The sequence below is a fragment of the Anas acuta genome, chromosome 4 (assembly GCF_963932015.1).
Source record: "Anas acuta chromosome 4, bAnaAcu1.1, whole genome shotgun sequence".
Lineage (NCBI taxonomy): Eukaryota > Metazoa > Chordata > Aves > Anseriformes > Anatidae > Anas > Anas acuta.
In genome coordinates, this window is record NC_088982.1 from 68,782,965 (window position 1) to 68,805,316 (window position 22,352).

Consider the following 22,352-nt stretch of genomic DNA (forward strand, 5'->3'; position numbering starts at 1 on the left):
TCGTTCTCTTCCCTTCTGTCTTTTGAGGGAACAGATGGAAGGTTCCTTTCATGATATACGTGGTTCATCATTATTTATTCATGTGTTCATCCTCCTCTTTCTGATGAGTACATGTGGGAGGGACGTTGTAAAGCCAAGGTAATTTTCTGCAGTGGTTTCTGGAGGTTTATAAAACATCTTTGCAGCTAGAAATACATACATTTTTCAAAAGACTAACATGGTTGGCTTAATAAAGAGGGCGCTCGTGGAGCTGCTTATTTACAATTCTGTGGTGTGCCTCATTTCTCATGTAAAGCTCCACAACAAGGGAATTATTGCAGTGCTAGCCTTTGCTAATATTGGATTATTTTAAACTCTTTTTTCTTCTGGAATAAGAAATTGCTTGCACCAACAAAATATCTAATAGTGTAACTTAAGCTCCTTGCTCAAAGAGAGCAGGAACTGTGCACCAGTATTTTTCTTCTGCTAGCAAGTAGTGGCAATTCTGACAGCTATGCCTTTCCCTTCCCTTTCCACTCCCTGCCTTCTCTTTCTCTTGAAGATGGAGGAAATGATGCAGAGATGAGAAAAGAGTGAGATATAGAGGAGTAAAATCTAACAGGAAATAGAGCTGAGAGGGGAGAGACAATTTAATTTGAGACACTCATTGGATTTTTTCCTGTAATGATTTCTGCCACTTAATTAAGCAGTCTGATAGCCCCGGTGCTGAGCTCTCCAGCTCTGATCTATGGCATTAAAGAATTGCCTGCCCACACTCGTTATTATTCTGACTTCAGGCACTGCAAAAACCATGAAAAAGCGAGGATATTGACATTTTAATCACCCTGCTATGACATTAATAAGATTTTGGAACTATGTGATCTAACATATTCTTCATCTTGATATCTAGTGATATAAAGAGACATCTAAAGCTGCAGGTTTGACCTTAGGGCTTTCCCCTCCCTCATTTGTGCTGCCGTGGCACAGCACCGTATTGTATTGTGTGCAAAGGGGCTGTTTCTGAAGCAGCGTTATCACAGTCCTGCAGTTTCTTTCCTTCATGATAAGGGCAGTCGGTGCTCTATGGGGGGGGGGGTTAGCGTGCGCAGGCTCAAAATCGGGCTTTAAAAGAAAGCATCTGAAATCTGGGCGTGCACTTAGAGCAAAATGGTTTTGGGGTGTGGCGCCCTGATATCTGGCTGCCTTGATTGCCAGGTTTCCTTAAGGCACAGATTGAACAGATGTGAAATTTAATGTGGTTATGTTAAAGGGATTAAAATGGCAACTTGCTAACACATGATTAACGTTGACTATAATTCACGTTTTCTCCATTATAGAAAGCATGAGGAGATTACATGGTGGAAGTTTTGTCCAGATCTTTCTTGCTCCTATAGGAACATTTGGTTTGCATGCCTCAACTGCAATTGACAATACATCGAAACAATTAAAAGATGACAGTTGAATTAAAATAAAAGTAATAAAAGAATAATAGTATGCAGCAGGTACACATCCTTAGCAAAGACTCCCTCTTCCTTGCATACACACACAAACAGGACTTCTCCAGCCTATGAAGAGAACAAGCAAAGGGAATAATTGAGGGTTGCCTATGCTGAAACCATTTCTAATGTTCTGCAGAGGAAGTGCAGGGTTTAGGGAGACCTGGAGTAGACAAGCTGGAGCACCCCCATGGCATTTAACTCACTCAGGGTAGAGCAGAGGTAAGGGTGTCCCTTGCCAATGATGGGAGACGTATGCTCGCTGCTGGCAAATTCATCAGTTTTCCCTCCTTCATAACTACCAAAAGTTTGTTGGTGGTGCTCAGCCTGGGTAACAAGAACCAGTGGGATGCTGTTTTTTTTGAAGGGGAAAATATATGCTGGTGTGGCTCCTGTGGTGCTTAAGATTAGAAAAGTCAATGTTCCGTTTTCATCCGTGTGATATCAGCTAGCTGAGATCCCAGTTTCCAACAGGTGTATTAAGCACCGTGTTTCTATTGATACTCACTTGCTTATCACAGTAAAATAAATCAGAGCATATCTGCTACATAAAACTGGCCTGGAGAAGCATTTAATTTTATTTTCCCACTGCTTGCAGGATATATTTTGTCCTGTTTATGTGATTTATTCTTTGCACAGTAATAAGTCCATCAAACTACAGATCATAAAAATAAGACTGGATACTGTATTTCTTAGCAGCATGGCAGGAAAAAATGCATTAATGTCTCCTACCTACTAATTCTGGTTAACATCCTACAGATTCACAAATACCTACATGTCCAGCGTTGAATTCTGTACTCTTGTTTTTGAACTTAAGAGAGGAGAATCTCTTCTTTAGTAGACACCTAAGAAAAGTCTGGACCAGTCTCTGGTCCTGTCGTGATTTTTTCTGGATTCAAACTTTTCTTTCATCCTTACGCATGTACAAAGTATGTGCTGTAAGTCAGAACTTGCAAAAGCTTGCGAATAAGTAAAAAGCTCCTTTACGTTGCATCTTCAGAGAGAAGTTCTCAAGGAATGTAAAAAAAATCACAATTAATTGGACTGCAAACAGCTTAATAATAATTAGCATGTTCATTATGCTTGTATGGAAATTAATCTTCATTTCATACCTAATCTGTTTGTAGTCAGATGTCATCACTGTATTGCAGATGAGTAGTCCCAGCCAAAGACTGGCGTCCCAAGGTAACACGAGAAATACAGAAACACATGACTGCAATCCAGGCTAGAAGTTTTCTCCCTCGAATCCCTGTTCTGTCACCTAGACCTCACTGGCTCCCAGCCAGTGAAGCGTGTACACACCATATGTGAGCCACAAAGCCAACGGGAGTGACCTCTACCAGGCTTGTGGGGCTGCTGCTCAGGGTCAGCTCGGGCAGCTGTCCCCAGCGCTTGGGGCATGGGTCGGCTTGGAGCTGCCACGAGTCCAAAAGGCAACTGCAGCCCTGAGAGTAGGGAAGGGGAGGAGGAGGAGGGTGAGGAAAGAGGAGGCAGTGTGCCCAGTGAGATGTTGTTAGCTATTCACAGGTGAAGCTCAGCCAAAAAATGGTTGCAAATTGCTACTCTAGAAGATTACCTGGTTGTGGCGCACAAAACAAAATAAAAGAAAAAAGGATTTACTTGTCTAGGGGGAAAGCAGAGAATGTTTTATTGGAAAAAAAAAAAACTATTGGATTAGTTTAAGGCCCCTGCTTTGCTGTTTAAGAGCATCCGTCCCTCGCTTTACTCCCTGATTTGAAAGGTTCTGTATAAAAGCAGACCCATTGATTACTGCTGTTGCTGCCCAGTCTGACTGCCTTGTTAGCTCCTGAGAGCACCACAGTAAGGATGCTTTTGAGAAGCTGCAGAAAGCAGTGCTGTGAGGTCAGCCTTCTCAACACTGAAATGCCTGACAGCCAGCTACAGGAATAGTCTGCATCGGTTTCTTGCTGTTACTGGCAAGCTCTAGTATTTTTTATTTTATTTTATTTTAACTTACATTTACCTTAAAGCTTTTATTTTAAGTGGTGTGAGGGGTTTTGTGCATGTTTTATGCATATCACACTTGTATTCAGCTCAAATATGCTGTCATTGGAAAGCATTAGCGAAATACATTTAGCATCTAGTACCTTTGTTTAATTGCAGTTCATGCTCATGTTCAGTGTTCATTTTCAGGTTGTACAGAGCATTAGGCCAGCAGTGCTGGGTGGGGCCTTATTACGGAGCAGCTGCACAATTCCTGCAGTGTAACAGGCAGGAAAAGCCTTGTCCTGAAATCTTCCATCTCTATTACAAGGACTCTTATTTTTCCCTTTCTTTCCACCGGGACTATACTGGAGCTACTGTAGGTTAGCAGAGTAACATAGAAGATAAGCAAGCTGAGCATAAGAGGAGTCTAGACTAAGATCTGTTTAGCTCACCTCCTTCTCCAGTTTCTGACTCCTGTGCTGCATTATACTCTGCCCTCAGGTGTTAGGATTTCCCCATCATTCTTTGAATGTTTGCCACAACTAGTCACTTCAGAGTACCATTCCTGGATTTTTTACACAGTACTTCAGGCTGCTGCGTATCACTCCATAGCCTTTAGTCTTTCTGCCAGTCTCTACAGTAGTTGCTCTATGTATGCACGAGGATGTGTGCGTATTTATTTATTTAACACACAGCCACCCTGTAAAGATTGATTGATTCTGAATGGCAAATTGTAAAGATGTATGAGCACATCATGTGAAACAAACACAAAGTAGCCATCTGCTTCTTATACGGGAAAACAATCACTTTGAGTATTACCTTTGAGAAGATTTACCTTTCCTTTCTTTCTTCTTTCCTTCCCCCGTACAAGCTGATGCACAAGTCATTTTTATGTGATGTGTTTTTCAGATACGGAGACGAGCGAAAAAATCCAGAAAAGCGGAGTGCTTCAGGTGTTCGCGAGTCTGTTGACGCCACAATCTTCCTGCACAGCAAAAGTAGCTAACATCATAGCAGAAGTAGCCAGAAATGGTGAGGTTTTCTACAAGAACTTTTCTGCTGGAACATCTTCAGTTTTTCACCTCACTTGTCAGTATGTTTTACTTCATTTATGTTTTCATTTTGTAGATTAGACATCTTTTTCATATCTCTCCTTTTCACTCTTTTTGTTTTTGTTGTGTCAAATTTTATTTCTCTATTTTTCAGTACAATTAAAACAGCATGTGGCTGCTGGAATATTTTCAGTCCTGACTTTCATGCTATTTAGTTGTCAAGACAATCACTAGTGTATATTATCGGACAGAAATAGCATGCCATTAGCTTTAAGAAATGCATACGGAAAAAAAAGGTGTGCATCATTACATTACTATGTCACACAAAGTTATAACAGATGTATGTATAAATGTGGTTAAGGGGTAGCAGATAGTTGCTTTGGTCTGAGATTGGTGATAATATTATTATAATTATGTGGCCATTGACGCCACACCAAAAACAGTAATTCCCACCTGAAGAGCACTGGAAGTGTTAGAATAAGAGCACAAGATCCCAAATGAGAATCAGTGGTCCATTTTCATATGTATTCTAAGCATGCAGTCATATAATGTGGAAGATAATCTAAAACTGCTTATTTTTTCTTTAGAAATAATTATCTTAGAGCTCACCCAGTGCCCTGCATACCTTAAGCACACAAGAATGGCTTAATTTTTGCAGGCACGGGATACTGGCAAACCCTTCAAGGAGGGCAGAGGAGGTTTGTGGCTGACTTTCCTCACTCCTTAACTTGCTGCTCTACCAGCCAAAGAAGCACTGATAGCGTTTCGTACTTTCCTTCCCTGGGGGCCAGGCAGAGAAAAGAAGGATGCCCCTTACCTGCTGTGCACAAGCAGTACTGGCAGCTGAATCTGTCTCCCTGTGTAAATTCTCATGCTGGTGTCTCTTCCGAGAAGGGCCTACATTACTGCTGATTGTTTCCACATTCCTTTCCCACCTTTTCCATGGAATCACAATACTACAGCTTCCTACTGATAGCCATTCTGTAACCTCTTCCACCATTTCTCTGATTTTGAGTCAATGATATATTTATATATATATACACGAATGTTCAGAAGCATTACCAAGATAAGAAGATACGCTTTGTTAGTTTATAAGGTTTTAGATAAATAACCTGTAAAAATGTAAACATGGAAATTTAAACTTAGAAATGTTTCAGAATGATGGAGATTCATGCAGCCCTGTCACATGTTCTTCCATACTTAATAAATGCATAAGTATATTTAGACCATTCCAGTTGACTGTGCATCCTCAAGTTCTTTTAATCCTCTCTTCTAAAGTAGGAGCTAGGAATAAAAGCAATGTTCACAGTAGTTTCACTGATTACGATGCATTGTTTCCTGAAAGATTCTCTATAGAGCATTTTAGCCAGTATCTTTCACTCTGAATTAATAAATGAAACCTCTGAATAGTTTTTAATTTTTCCCTTCTCCCTGCCAGGTTTTAAATTGCTGTTATGAGCACGCTCTTCAGAACAGCTGGCATTTTACCTGGTTCATCATGCAAAATAGCTTTTGTCTTTTTCTTGGAGTTAATTAGTAGGCACAACTAGAACCTCTGGCAGCTAAGGTTAATGCGAAAGTATTCAGAAGTGTTTCAAGGTGCCTACCACTTTCAGGACTGAGATGAGCTGGGTGTTCCTCTTTGGGTTCTATCTCTGTTGAAATAGTTGCTTAAGCAGCATAGTAGGGAACACCTCGTTTGAATTCTATGATTTTCTTTATCCTCTTACATAAGAATACAACTGTTTCATGTTTATATTGCATCTTTTTTCAACAAGCTTCAGGGCACTTTTTAGAAATTTGCATTATTGACATCATACAGATAGTAGGCATTAAACACAGGCAATTGAAATTATTTCCCTGTGGTCTTGCCATGCAGCTCTGGCAGAGCTGGGAGCAGTGCCTCTGGCTCTGAATCCGGACTTTACCAGATATTTCATTTCTTTATCATATTTCATTTCTTCCTTTTCATCACTTTGTGCCCTTACTCAATTTCACCTCTCCAGCTCACATGACTCTTCCTTCTCCTAATACTATATGTTAGTCTCTCGTATCTTAAAAATCCAAACAGACAAAAAACACTTGAGTCACTCTAGTCTCACCAGCTACAGCCATTTCTCTTTCAGCTATGGGCCTACTGAAGGCTCAGATGCATTTGCTGCCTGGAGTTTCTCTCCTCACCTTTTAAATCCTCTTCTGAGGTCTTCAGTCTCTTCTTCTTTGCTAGATTTGCAGTCTATAATACCACAATACAATTAAATGTCTCTGTTGAAATCTTGTCCTCCACTCATTTATGGTACTCTGTCCTTCAGTGCTTCTCCTAACTTTTTAAGTGATTCTTCAGTGTTTTCTTCAAAGGATCTGCTTCATTTCCCCTCCAGGTTAGTGGAAACCTTCTGAATGTCTCTGTTATTGGTTACTTTCCTTTTCTGCTATTTCTTCTGTGCAAATATAGTTGCAGTTACCACATTTTTGTTGCTGTCTAACACATCAGTTTTGCTATGTATGGCACCACTTCTTTTACTTCTTATCCTTACATGACCTTGATAAATACAGGCTTGCTCAGCATATTGCCTAATTTTTTTAATTTTTTTTTTTTTTGCTGAATGGGAGGCTGAAAGCTTCTGTTCGCTCCACATAAGAGGGTGTGTGGAAAAAAGGTTTCTTACCCTTTCTCACCACATGAGCAAGACCCCAAACATACAACAGCACAGACTGAGACCTCTACCTCTAGAACAAGTTACCATTTCCTCTCACAGACCAAGAGTTTAAAAAAAAAAAAAAAAAAAAAAACAAAATCTGATCTCTGATGGTGCTCCGTAGTAAACTATCAAGTTCATACTACTGGTGTCTCAGTGGATGCCCCTGTAAACTTCCCTTGTGAGATGAACAGCGCAGTGCCTAACTACAGATCCTCCTGGAGAACAGTGCTTCATCTCTCTGGCACCAGGATAATTCTCTCCCTATGACTTGCAGAGATGTAAGAGAAATACTTTGGTTCCCTATCACCAAGGGACATAGCAGAAAAAAAGGACAGAAAGGTAGAGAGTTTCCCAGTGGATGGGACCTCTGACTTTCCTCCCATGTTGGGGATCAGTTAGACTGTGGAAAGGCACAGGCTCACATAATCCCTCTCGTACTTCTCATTCCTTACCTTCCAAATAAAGACCCTGTTACTTGGCTTTGTTTACTTCTATTTTATTTTTTTCTAAAGCAAAAGCTTTTTAGGAGTTCTAATTATGGAAAGAGAAGGTTAAAAAGTGCTGCTTATTTGGGGAGTATGAGTACCAGTTTTAAGTCATCTCTTGTGTAATTCAGTAGTTTAATTTATGTTTGTTCAAGTGGAGAAAAAGATTGTGAATTCGCTTGTTCTTTTCAGCATTTTTTACGATTCTGAAAACATGCTCAGTCTGATCTCTGTTAAATTAGTTTCCATGGAAGTCAATTAAATACTCTTAATTCCTTCTAAATTAACAAGTAATGGGAAGAACATAAGCCCAAATCCTGACCTTGGGCTTGTTCTCTAAAAACCTGCATGCAAACTTACATCGTTTGTCCATGCATACGTTTATTCTTACAAAAGGCCCAGTTGCGATGCCAGTGTAACTAGAATGGAGGAAACTGAAAATAGCAGGCTTTCTTTAACAGGCTTTTCCTTTTTTTGCAGAATTTATGCGGAACCCATGTGTGGATGCTGGGTTGATCCCTCCTTTGGTGCAGCTGTTAAACTGCAAAGACCAGGAAGTATTGCTTCAAACAGGACGTGCCCTGGGCAATATATGCTACGATAGCCGTAAGTGTTGAAATATGCCATCTTTTGTAGACACACTTGTAGGAGGGAAGGGAATGTTTTGGTATTTGTACATTGTGTACTGGGGGTTATTTTCCACTTTTCTTGACTTTTATTTGCCACACGCAGCTATTCTGATTGCATGGACACTTGTGCATCACACTTGGATTATGCTTTTGTGACAGAAAGAATAAAAAAAAAATGTTAAAATATCGTAGTACAATTGGACATAATCTTAGAAGAGATTTGTGGGCTTCAGTGGTTTGTTTTGTCTTTTTTTAAACATAATGAACTATTTTTTTAAAGACCAGGTGCTACATATACAGTGTCCTGAATGGCTAATTATTCTCTAATAGAGTCAAAGGGGAGTAATTAGAAGGGAGTATTTATATCTTAACCAGACTCAAAGATGTGCAGAGATACATATGTGGGTGAGAGGGATGCCTAAACTATGTTGCTGATTCTAAAAATTCTGAAGTGGCCAATCAATTGCACCAAGATTACATACTGATATTTTTGATAGTCCAGATTTCGGGTTGGTTACTTTTTAGGGTTTTTTTTGGCCACAATAAATATTGCAGTGTCAGGCATTAGCAAATTGAAATGCACCTGTGACTCCATGTCTTTATATTCATATGAAGCAATTAGAAGCCTATGGATGTCTGCAGATGGGAAATGAACTGAAATTGCATAAGAACTTTAGTATTTTCAGACTTAGTGTCTTATTTCATATGGCATGAGATTTTCTTTGGGGTATATTTTGCATTTACTAAAAGTTTTTACTATTGTGAATTACTGTCTGTTTTAAAAAATAAATTTTTAGTAGGCTGTTCCTTAATACATTTTTCAAGCTAGTTTGGAAATTTGCATTTTATGTTGTTTTAAATTACTTTGTCTTTGACCTCAGGGATGTTAATCAGATTTTTTATGCTGGCATTTCCATTTACAGACAGCTACTGCTTGAGGATGATAATGTTTAATTCTTTCATTTAGGGTTTTATTTAAGGTGACCAATCAACTGAACACCTGCTTCCCCATGGAAACTTCAAGATGAAGCTGTTGAGCTTTCCCTAACAATTTACTTACTAAATTTTATTTCAGGGTCATATATGATGTAAACCTCAGTCCCAGGTGGCACTGGTTTATTTCATATTAGTAAAACCTACATAACTCTTCATATCATTCCTGTTCAACCCACATGTTTCATGAAATACAATAAAGCCACGTGAATACTGGTTTCGAAGAATCAGGTATTGGGGACTGCTGATGCTGGCTTTTACAGTGCAGGATTTACACAGTAGGGGAAAGCTGTACCTGTGATGCTCTTTGCTGTACTTGTGAAAGCCTCATTATGCTCTTCCATGGAACAAAACAGATGCTGTTAAAATCTACAGTGCACAGTGATGTGTTCTGTATGCCATGAGTTGCTGTGCTCCTGCAGGAGGACAGTTGCTACCTTCCCTGTGTATTTAAATGAGAATAATGATTAAAGTGTAATAAGACATCACAAAAATCAAGACTAGCATCCTAGATTTAAGTGGAAGAGGCTATTTGCAGTGCTTATTTATTACATCCACCCCATTTTGCTTTGTTTTGTTTGTTATCTTAAAGAGTAATGATTCTGTAGTTAACCTATCCTGGGATCTGATAGAAGATGAATACTTTCAATGTGTTTATTATTATAAAATTGAGTTTATTCTCATTTATGACTTATTTACTTATATTGAAATGATTTTTCCATAACAAAGAGCTTTAAAGGATAACAAAGACAAGGTGTAGAGGACAGTATTTCTAATCACAGACGTTGTTATGTACAGATAGTCTTTTTCTTCTCAACTGAGACAAAAGCATGTGTTACCCCTCTGATAAATGGGGCTCTCATAGAAATGTGGAATACCGCAGGAACTCTATTCTACAATATACACGACTGATTTTTCATGTCTACCGCCCTACAACTTCTACAATGCGTGCAGTAATGAAGAAGGCCCTTAGGTCCTAAATCAGTGTTAGGCTGAAATTCTGAAATCAAGCCCACATAGAATAGCTCATAGGAGCATTCCTGTGTATTGAAGGCCCTGGTTATCTTGTATTTCATCCAAGCAAGCATGTCATTTTGTTCAGTGACACTTTTTGTGAAAAGGAGCTAATCAGGTCTTTATTTTAGAGGAAAGTGTGCACAGAGCAGGATGGAAGCTGTGGGCTATTTTTCCTATGGGGACCCAAAAAAGTCCTACCCTTCCAGAGAAGGACAATTCCCTGATACTTTTCTCTTGATAAAATGGAAATGGCAGTGGTTTCTCAGAGTTCACAGATGCCTGAGTTTCTTCATGAAGGCAAGGCCACTTCCACATAACCACATAAGGGACAACTCCTGCAATGTTCCTGCTGCAGAAAAGGTAATTCACTGCTAAATCCCAGTGCTAGAAGAGGTTTAGTATGCTTCCACAAAGAAAAAGGGGAATTAGGCACATGCTGACCAGAGACCTTACTGAATAGATGCACCTCCTCACAGAAAATGTGAAATGGAAACCTGTTGATTTATTGACAGATTCTCCTCCTTAAATTTGAGGTATGTGTGGACAGTGTTAGCCCCCTAAAATTATACTGAATAAACTGTTTGAGCAGGGAAGAAAACACAGGTAATTAAATGCATTTTGTAAACAGTTAAAGAGGGAAAATAGGTCACATTTATTCCAAGCAGTCTTGAGAGCGCACTTTTTAAGCCATTAATGTTGTGAAGAGATCTGCTTTATGTGAGCCTCTGAACACCAAGAATACGGGAAAACATAATTACAAAGCAGAGTAGAAGGAAGCTTTGTTAGTACTGGTGAGGCTTCTAGTCTCCCAGCCTTTCTCCTATATGCAGAGATAAAAGAAACAATTGAGGCAGCCAGAAAGATTTTAAGTCAGGAACAATCACAGTATGCAAACTGTTCAGTGCTGTCCTACGATTTAAGAACAGATACATCACTGTGTGTTCCTGTACAGCCTGTAAGTGCTCTGCCTGCTTTATCTAATAATGCCACATACACCTCGTCCCCCAAATTTCAGTCATAACAGAAAGTTCCAAGCAAAGAAACAGAGATGTGATCTCTCTGTTCTCCATCCTGCTTTCTCTCACACTTTATCTACATGATGTACTGAACGCAGGCACTTGTACTTCTGTATCCCCAGACAGCGGATTCCATAGCGTTGCTCAGGAACAGAATTATGCCTGAACTACATTACTAGGTGCAAAGATCCTAGCCCACTCATTCCTTCTAACCACCAGTATTTTGCATACAAGCAAAGCTGAATTCTTAGATATTGTCCAGTCAGTCCATAAGACCCAGCTTTCTAGTCGGTTTGCCACTCTTTCCCCATGAAATAAATCATAGCTACCTTTCTACTTTTCTCCTTTCCAAAACCCCACACCATTTTCACTAGTGCTGCTTCTTCAATAAGTTTGTTCATTTGGGGCTGTTACAGGTGTACAGGTGTTACAGATTCATAGGGCATACCTCCAAAAGTCTTCTGAGTTCCCCCTGCATCTCGGTTCCACATGCAGCGTTCAGACCTCATCCCTATTGTTTGGGAAAGGTTGTTTAACATAGCATGGTTCTTGCTACAAAAAGCAACGTCGTAACTCAGAGCATAATGGTTAATTCAGCTGCAGATAAAGCCTAAAAGTGATTTGCTACCATCAGCTCTGGTGGTTAGGATATTAAGATAAAGAACAGCATTTCCCAATTGCAGCTTGTGATCACTTTGTGAGCAGCCTGATGGCTAAAACACGCGTCAGCTCTGCTGGCTTCTTTCCCACAAATCTAGGAAAACTCTGTTGACTTGACTCGTGTGGCAGGTTGAGTGCTTGGGGAAAGGGAGACTGAGCCCACAGTTTGGGAATTAGGATTGCCTTCTTGCAATATCCACAGGAGAAACAAAAGCCTGGCTCTGTAGCCTATTTTATACACCACACACCAGTGCAGTTTTTGTAGATGATAAATCAGGCCAACCAGATGCATTCTAGTCAAGAATGTTCATGCTACGTTAAAACAGCAATATTTCCTTTGCAGATGATAACCTCACAATATTTTATTATTAAGTTTTTGATATGTATGCTATCTCAATCTCAGTGATCTTTCCACAGATAGTTACTACACACTTCAGTTCTGAATTTACTGGTGGACGAACTATTTTCCTGTGTTCTTATTCAACATTAAGCACACTGTAGAAGCTACTGTAATCATACTATAGAAGCAATAATTATAAGAGGAGGCAAAAAGCTGAGATATTTAGAGCCTGATTCATGCAGACCAAAGGGAGACATTCAGATTGGCTTCAGCTGAGACTGGATTGAGCTCTTACCCACTATGCAATAACTCCTCCTTGCTGTTCAAAGCATCCAAATATTCTGAAAGCTTTCAAAGTGAAATAAGCTCTCCATATACCTTAAAAGGGAAATGGAAAATTTCCCATTCTGCCCTTCCAAAAAATTCATGTTAATGGTAGAGCTTAGAGACCTCTTCAGGGAATCTCAGAGCAATTACTGTTTGTGCCCATTCAGACCTTTGTTTCTCCATGAAACCTCCAGCATGAGTTCATGTTCTCACCAATCACACTTCATGATATAAACAGCTATGGAATTGGAAAGAAACTAAAAATGCCAACTTGTTCTGTAAAGTTGACAGCTGCTTATCTTCCTTTTCTGCAGGAAAATTACTGGATCCTTTTCTCATTTCCCAAGCCATACATTTCTTTGTTATCTACCAGTCTTAATGTATTGATGGCAAGACTCCTTGATGTATTTCACCTGGATGGCCTTTCACATAGATCCATATCTGTCTCGGTCCCACCGTTAACACCAAACCATGAACATTATACCACCTGAGTTAAAAAGAACGTATATGTACAATAAATTCTGTATACTCAGCTGCCCATCTTATAAAGATGTACAGAGCTCTTTCAGAAGGAAGACTATGTGCAAAAAATAAGAAACTACTTAATTATAGGGTTACATATATCTTTCAGGAGACAAAAATAATTTCAGGATCCAAAGCAGCTGAAAACCAGTCACTTAACAATTAAACGTACTGGAAACAAATCAAATTCATTTTTCTTCAGAAAATGGCATAACCTTTCTCCGTACCATATGGAAAAACAGCAGAATCCTAGAACACAACTGGTGTTGATAGTGGCACAGTACTGGCTAATCATTTTATGAAGGTCACCCTGACTCATGCAGCCAGGCAGCATCATAGCACAAATCTTTCACTTTTCTTTGTACTAGGTCCTACCAAATGCAAATATCAGCTACTTAGCTGGTCATGAAATTAAGACCAGAGGCTTTAACTCATTGCTTGAAAACTGATTGTTTAGAGCAGCTTACAGAGATTTAAAACTCTGCTTTTCATTGCACAGCAATACTGTGTTGCCTCTAGATCTGTCCTCTGTAAGGCATGTCTGAGTCTTGGAAAACTACACCATTTTTAAGTTCAGAGTACACAATAATGCAATATTTTTTCCAAGCCTCAGCAGTACAAGCATTGCATCAGCTAAAAACTAAGTATACCATATGCATGCCAACACCTATTTTCACAGTAATATTTGGTACTTATCAGTGATTAATCATGAATGTTCTTAGGAAGCCATTAAACAATATCATTCTGATTTACATATCTTATGGCTGGCCAAAATGGAATCAGAATGAGAGAATCTTCCTAGACCATTGGAAAGAGCTCTTTGAGAGGTGATAAGAAAAACATGAATTCTCATTCTCAGACTATTACTCTTTCCAAATTTATGTTCTATATTTATTCAATATTTGACCCTACTAAAACAAGTAACAAAATTCTCACGAGTTAAGCCAAAATATAACAACAGTCCACATGGGAAAAAAAAATACAGTAGATTTTTTCCAATTCCTTACCTTTACCTCCCTCCAGCAGTTTATTCACCAACTGTGAAGTTTGTCTATTACTCATACTCCAACAAGCTCAGAGGCACCTAAAAAAAAAAAGGATAGAAGGTGTTTCCATAGCAAGTACTGCAGAAAACAGTTTATTAGTTGAGTGTCTAGATATGGCCAAAGAGTCTAGTTTATTCTATGTTAGAAAAGTAGGCATTATTTGACCAGAAATATCAACTGTCACTAAATTAGCAATAGTAGAAAACATCAGCTGAATTACCATGGGAAACAGAAGAAAGGATGTATTAGCATCTTTGCTAAGTGTTGTGTATTTGTAATTGAGAAGTAAGAGTTTGTTTGCTTGTTTTTGCTAAGCTTACAAACGTCATTCTTCTCCTTTTAACATCGTGTTTTAATTCAGTAAGTAGAAAGAAAGAAAGTAGAAAGAAAGTAGAAACACCAATAGAAAGTTGGTCTTTGAGCCCCCTTGGTACTGAGACTGCTGACCATCTGCATAGCTGTCCAGCCAGCCGAATGGCCTGAGGAATCAGGGTGGGTGCCTTAATTGGCCTGTCTACAGCAGCATTCACATCTCTGAAAAAGATTCAGTTCCCTGAGACACTGTCCGGCTGATTTATCAAAGACACCTTGACACCCGGCCTCTTAGTGCGGGCTGTTCTGCGGTCGTAGCGCGTTGCTGCTTGCCCTCAAGTCAAATCAGGGGGCTGCCTTCTGCTAAGGAGGTAAACGATTTCCTAAACCAAAACTGCAATGGCCTTTCCCAAGTCTAATCCTCTGAGACACAAGTGTCTCCCGCTGGTCAGCTCCTCGTGCAGGCAGTACTCAGACAGTCACCAGCCCACACGCTGCTTCTTGCAGCTGCTTCAGAAGGCCAGAAGCTGCTCCCTGGGGCTTCATGCTGTGGGGCAAGGATCACGCTGGCCTCACACCCAAGACTTCCTCCCAGCCTTTCCCAGTTTCCAGGGCCACTTGTTACTTCTCTGAGTAATTCTCTTTCTTCCCAGGGCTTAGTAGGATCTGCAAATACGCTTTGTGGTGTGGGATTTTTTTGTTTGGTTTCGCTTTTTGCCTCTTGGGCTTCTCCCAACCTATTCCAAATCCCCGTGGGCCACACGCTTTCTGAGCCTGCTTCTCTAGCTGCTTTGTGGGAGAACCAGAGCTCCTTCAAGCTTCAGCTCTCAGTACTGCTCCTTGCATAATGCCAGACCAAGCACCTTGCCAAGCTCCTTTCAGCAGCACCCAGCAGAAGGCCTCTGCCTCGCACCAGCCTGCGACCAAGAACACCCTCGTTCTTGGGCAAATGAAGCTGAGAGACATCATTGCATCCAAGGCCCTGGAGTAAAAAATCTAAATTAATTGATGCATGCAGATTTATTCTGTTAATATCATCAGATGCTATAAATCCCTACCTACCGGTGTAGAAAAACTGCCTGATGCGTTATTGTATAATTGGATTCCATGATTTATTTCATGCTGTATGAAACAAAAAGCATAGGTTGGCTTCAGTTCTGACTTATGTTCTCATAATCCTAGAAAAAATTGTTTGGCTGCAATGAAATGACTCTGGAGTTGCACAGAGTTATAAAATCAGCTGAGGAATCTGCTGTAAGCTGTACATGTGGAAAGGAAGGCAGAGGGAAGTGCTGCATTCAGCACTCAGGGCTTTTGTCTGTCTTTTGCATATCTACTAGAACTTTTTCATACTGCTTGGTTTCTTTCTGTCTTTTTTTTTAATAGAATTTACTAGTAGAGATTACTACACCTTAAAATCTCATTGGGACTCAGGACAAATTGCTTGCCAATACTGTGACTAGTAGTATTTTACGTCTTGTTGCTGAAAAAAAATGTTTCTTCTTTCATTACCCAGCAAATATTGGAAACAATTTTATCCAGAAAGACCAATGCTATTTTCAGTCCTTGAAGACACGATATTAAAAGACAGCTTTCTGTTTGCATTTCTAGTTTATTCTTAAGCTATTTTAGCAATCAATTCTGAGACAATACCCTCAGTGAAGCTGGAGTCAGGGCCTTTGTTAACTATCCTAGTTAACACGAGTGATAATGTTTTTTTCCTAACATCTACGTAGAAAATGGGGTTTGCATTAGGTAAGGCTTTGCCCCTAAAATTTAACAGTTTTGTTCTGATAATTTCTTCTATTTTCTTATTGAAAAGGAAAAAAGAGCAAGAGCAAGAGAGCATGGAAGCAGGGCCTCTCTTCCTTTGGAGTTCTACTCCTGCTGCTTTTTCCCTATATGTAGTCACAGTATTCTGAGTGTCACATCATAACATCCTCTGCAGCTGCTAGTTTGATGTCACAGAAGATTATGACTTCAGGTGAAAGACTAAGCACCAGGAACAGATGTACAGTAAGAAAAGACACGCAAATAGGCCCTAATTAAAAAATAAAAATAAAATTAAAAAAAAAAAAAGTAAAAGAAGAAATTAAAAAATAGAGCATGTAGAACTCTTTTTTTTCCCCTTCCTTGGGATACTGCAAATTAATTTATCTTAAAAAAAAATATATATATACATATATTTATATATTCTCCATAAAATACTGGTACAGTCTAAGTAATATTTTGGTCACAAAGATTGGAAACAAATGCAATAAAGGTGAAGCACTTCAGTGCAAATAGCAGTATAAAATTTAAATAATTTGATCATTTCACCCAATTGCAGAGGAAAATAATTTTAAAATTAATGCTTAAAATAAAAGTAATATTTTCCATGTCACCCCAAAGCTACTCTCCAGGGATCTTGGTTTATGTAGATCAGGGACCTTTATCTAACACATGGTGCTTTCCCTCACCAAGTTACACCGCTTAACCCAGTGCAACTATTTATGCCAATAAACTTTTGGAGCACATGAACTGGAGAAGAGAGGATTCAGGTTTCCAGTTGCAAGACGAAACCAAAACATTTCAGAGAACAAATCCTAAAATTTAAAGCCCAAAAGATGATTTTTAAGAAATGCTGTCAAATAGTTTTCTAGCTGATTATCTGAGATATAGGTGTATTTTTGAAGCCTACATTTACAGTGAATATTATAATAGCTTGCTAATTTGTGGTTTTTGGTACTTTTTAAAAGTTAAATCTATTTTCTGTGTTTCAAGTCTGCAAAACAATATAAGAGAAATGCCATTATATTTGAAATACTATTGTGAATCATAAATTTTGGATTTCAGAATGGAGATATGGTAACAAAGATTTGGGAAATAACTGTTTGGAAAGTAATGGCACTGTGGCCATTCATGATGTAAAGGTGTAAGAGGCAAAGATAATACTGAGTATTCATATCTTGCCTTATTTTGTGAGGAAAAAAATGAACAAGCTTTCACACAACCTTTCAGTACATAACGACACCAAACATAATTTTCTGTGCTTTTACTTAATTTAATAAATTACATATTAAAATAGGCCAATACAAAAGCAGCAAGCTATTTAGGGTTTAGATAAAAGAGCATTTAGATTAGCTATTTGCAAAAACATTTTCTGATATCTGTCTGTATTATGGCAGAGGCCTTTGCCTGATGTCACTGTGTTTACAGAAATAATTGCCTCAGAGTAGTGACAAACATCAAAGTACCGGTGTGTGTATTTTAGAAATAACTCATTAGCTGTAGATAGCCCATGGTTTACATGTTTTCATGTTTTAAGCTGTAGGTTTGTTTATGGTGTGTTTTTTTTTTTTTTTTTCCTGTTATCTTTTAGTATCCAGTAGTTAGTTTTAAGGTTTAGTAAACCAGGGAAGAAAGCTCAAGGGAAAATGATGCAAACACATCTTGGGAAAAGCAAATTGAAGCTATTCAAAATTCATGACATTAAGAGTTTTGGGAGTACAAGTTCAGACTCTCAAACTGCATCTGAATTGCTGCAGCTCTGTCAGATACCTGAAAGCATGGTAATGCATAGGAAAACAATTTCTAACATAACGTTTTATTTTAGTTACGCATATTGATCATACCGTATCTGTATGGCAACATCTCTTCATATTTTTCTTAAGGGTCTTTCATTCTTGGAGCAAAAACATATACTTGAATGAAGAACAGACAAATCGCATGAGCAGAGGGTGGGCACAGAAGATAAACATGCTTTGCAGTGTGCAAACAAAGACATGATCAGACTGAAGAGATGGCTGCACCAGCTCCTCTCACCTTGGAAAAGTTTGTTGGTTTTTTTTTTTTTTTTTCAGTAAATGAAGGGAGAACTCCTATAGGACCTAATTTATATCAGGTACCCCACTGACAAACAGTCCCAGCCTGGACGAGAGCCAAGCATGGGTCCTGAAGAAACCAAACACCAGTGAGGAAAGGTTGAGATTCTTTAGAGAAATAGGCTTTAGGCTTCCACATCTTCCCGGGTGATATTCAAGAGGAACAGGTGGACAAGACTCTTTCTCCTGCCCCCGTGGCTGAGTTTTAAAGATCCCCTAGTCACACATTAAAAATAATTTGCTCTTCGGCTTGGGCATCCCTTAGATCTCTTGTGACTGGGCTGTGGCAAAATTTGACAAGAGTGTGCATGTGAGCAGTCACAGTCATTTGATAATCCATACTAAAACCCATTTTTGCATAAAACTGAGCAACTAAGGATGGGAAAAAAAAAAGACTATTAATTCTTAGAGATAGGGTTGGACTAAATAACATGGGGGAAATAATAACTTATTCAATAATAAATCTCACTATACATTTCTTTGTAGGAAAAAACATCCCTCTGGTCTCCCGGCTTGTTGTCATTCTGGCATCTTTAAATGGCATCATGCGTACTTAAAAAAAATAATACAACAGCATTGCCCTTTGTGAGCTGTAGAGAAACATTTTTAAGCAGAAATGTGAATGCTTATTAACTGTTCAAACGTTGATCTCATAGGAATAGCAAATGTTTATTTTAAAAGGTCACAGGAAAAAAAAAAACTTCAACACAGCTTCTGGGAGGCTGGAAGCACTTTAAGTGTGGGAGTTCATAGAGCTGCTGAACTGCAAGGTAATAGTTGGACTGAGAACAAGACACAGCAACATGCTGTGGTCTTGTTTTGACTGTAAATGATTTGGAACTCGGTGAGTATTCTTGTGTGCAAAATCTGTTTCTTAGCGACAGAGCAGGGAGAAGCGAGTCCGTAATAAGTGCGTGTAGCACTCTGAATCAGAAATACACTTTTTGCTTGGGGATGCAATGGGGTGTCGTAGCCTGAGCGTGGAGTGGGTGGTCAGGACCTTCACAACCTTCCTCCTACACCTGGTGCAGGATTCTCTGGGGCCCTGCACTAACGAGCTGAGTTAATCCTCTTGGGCACATGAAGGCAGCACCAGGAGATCCTAATTATAGTGCCAGCCCAGGTCTGCTCTTCACCCAGCTGCCTTGGGCAAAAAAGCAGCTACACAGGGTGAGCTCTAACATGGGAAAGAGGTACAGCAACAAACTCAAAAAAGGTCTCTCTCCTGCTTTAATCTATCAGTTTATGCAGTCCTGTCAAAGACTGGCACTTACATCCTGCCACCTACCTGGGAGGAATCCTGAAGTTCATTTTATCCTACTTTTTGAGTACTCTATACAAACAGACTGTTTCTTGGAGTGAGATTTGTTGCTGAATCTTTCCTCCCTAGTTTTGCTGTTGGTACAGTGGAAGCTGATTATCTACCTAATAAAAATATTTTGTGGGTAAAAGTGTTATCATACGCCAGAAGTGAGAGAGTACCATGTACTTAAAACATAGCAGTTCTTGATCTACACCTTCTTTGACAACCCAGAGAGAGAATGGAAGTAGAAGGATGTGTGAGTTCAGATCTTCAGTTGTTCTAAGGTATTACCACACAATTATTTTCAGTGGAGTTGTGCCAATTTCCACCCAGGTAAGGAACTTGGCTTGTAACTGTTCTTTTTTTTGTGTGTTTTTATTTATTTATTTATTTTTAACCTTTGTTTCCAAACCCTTTGTATTATTTGTTGTATACATATTTTATATGCAGTTCCATACCAAGACATGGAAACTAGCTCAACACCTGATTCTTATCTCAAGCTTAATTTTATCATGGTTTTAGTTTGTTGACTTTAATTCCATTATAATAATAAGAGTCTATTTAATCCAGAATCGGTGATTCTCTTTTGTTTTGACTCACAAAAGAAGTGAGTCAAATATAAAATTGTGTAATTGCAGAACTCTTGTAATGAAAAAAAAAGGTCTACATAAAGAAACATAAAACAGTACGCTGGAGTATTAAAGGAAAGTTTATTTTTTCTCTACTGATCTGATAAACATAAGTGCTTAATCTGAACAACTGTATTGTCTTACTATATTATGCTGTAGAGTTTTATTTCATTTTAGCATTATGCCTAAGTTTATCACTGCATCAAGGATGAGAGAGGTTTATTTTTTTCATGTTTCTCCCTTTTCCACACTCCATCCTTGACACAGAAGTTCTTACCTTGAATTTAATAGAATCATAGAATAGCTTGGGTTGGAAGGGACCTTAAAGATCGAAGTTCCAATTTGTTTGGCCATAGATAGATTCCAGTGTCTAATTTCTCAAACTGAAATATACATACCTGGAGTGAATCACATTCCTCTAATGTCCTGAGCAGGTCAGAGGTGGAGACAGTCATGGCAATGACATTTTGCCTCTTCTGCTTGTCTAATTTCACGGTTGTTCAGCAAAACGCTTGTGACTGTGGTAATATAATAGTTAAGATCCACCAAGAATTTCCCTTCCAGCTCCACTCAGCAAATTATCTGAAGTCCCTGCATATACCCCTTTATACACACTATAGTTATCTCTCTCTCCCTAACTCAAGGGGTGTAAGAGGTATATGTATTGACGAGAATTGGAAGATTTAGAAACTTATTTTTACAGAGCTCTGGAACGCTTCTTAGTGGAAGATTGTATCATAAATGAGGGTAACCTTGGTTTTCATACTGAATGTGTTGTAGAATTAGGAAACCTCAGTATCTCAACCCCCAAGCATGATGGGGAGAGAAGAGCATGATAAGAGTGCTGAATACCAAAGGAAAGAGGAGATCTGTTGTTGGGCTGTTAAGAAATGGAGGGGAGGGTGTTGGTTTTTGTTGTTTGTTTGTTTTTTTTTCCCCTCTAACTTTGCCTTTAGTGATATTTTTTTTTTCCACTTAAGATCTTGTTTTCATCCAGATTTTTGAGTTGGTTCCAATTGTAACTCACTTGGAAAGCTCTCCTTTTGGAAGCCGTGCAATTAAGGTTATTGACTGTTGTCTATTGCTGACTGCCTGCTGGGAAAGGAAGCGGTATTGTTGATTACTGTAATAAAGGCCAATTTTTCCTTTATTCATACACTGATAAATCAAATTGGATTTGTTGTACAGAGTTCCATACAGAGATTATGGTGTGTTATTTATGAAACCTCAGAACACTGTAGTCTGTTGCTGATGCAAAGTGAATTTTTCTTTTAACTGTACAAAAAGGATCTGATCATGGTATTAAATTCCAGGTATAGAAGTACGAAGAACATTCTGTGTGGCAGACTGAGTGCATGAACACAGTTTGTCACTGAGAACTAGTACCTCTGGTCTGCTTTGTCCGGTTTTTTCCCCATTTCCCATTGCTCATGGTGTACGCCCAAATATTCTCTATATTTTGATTTCTCAATCTGCATAACAGTAAGAGCAATTTACCTGACCCACAAAGCCATAAGGATGTATGGACTAGGCATTGCAAAATGCTCAGCGCCTTCCTCTGCGTAATCCAATGTGAATCAGAATATTATTTATCAGCTTCAGAGGCTCTGCCTCAAACTAAACTTCTTTACAAAGGTATTAGTGCCAAGTGGTTAATCCATTTTGTTGTAGATGTTTTCACTTTCCTAGCTCTGTTGCACTAAAAGCTGGCCCTTGAGCATCTCTACAGATGAATTCGACAGCACTGGAGAAATTATTTCACTGTTTAAAGAACTTGCTTTGTATAATTACTGTCATGTTTGGGACTCTATGGTGGGTTTTGGTTTCATTTTTTTTTAATGTAACTCTTTGTTTTACAGATGAGGGCAGGAACGCAGTTGACCATGCAGGTGGTGCACATATTGTAGTAGACCATATAAGGTCACTGTGCAATAAGACAGATCCAGCCAGTGAGAAGCTCTTGACTGTCTTTTGTGGCATGCTGATGAACTATAGCAATGAGAATGGTAAACAACACCAAAAACTTGCTTTATG

At 39.0% G+C, this 22,352-nt stretch overlaps 1 protein-coding gene across 8 annotated transcripts in view; it reads left to right on the forward strand.

The window, feature by feature from the left end:
- The window catches only part of RAP1GDS1 (Rap1 GTPase-GDP dissociation stimulator 1), a 95,124-nt gene that overhangs the window by 45,675 nt on the left and 27,097 nt on the right, over positions 1-22,352 (forward strand). For 3 of the 8 annotated variants that reach the window (XM_068681772.1, XM_068681770.1, XM_068681771.1), the window contains exons 3-5: positions 4,332-4,454; positions 8,142-8,267; positions 22,178-22,324. In XM_068681772.1, coding sequence (XP_068537873.1) covers positions 4,332-4,454; positions 8,142-8,267; positions 22,178-22,324 — 396 coding nt within the window. Of the gene's footprint in view, positions 1-4,331; positions 4,516-8,141; positions 8,268-17,930; positions 20,023-22,177; positions 22,325-22,352 lie in introns of those variants that run through there. The other 5 variants (XM_068681774.1, XM_068681775.1, XM_068681773.1 and 2 more) reach the window with 5 other exon arrangements.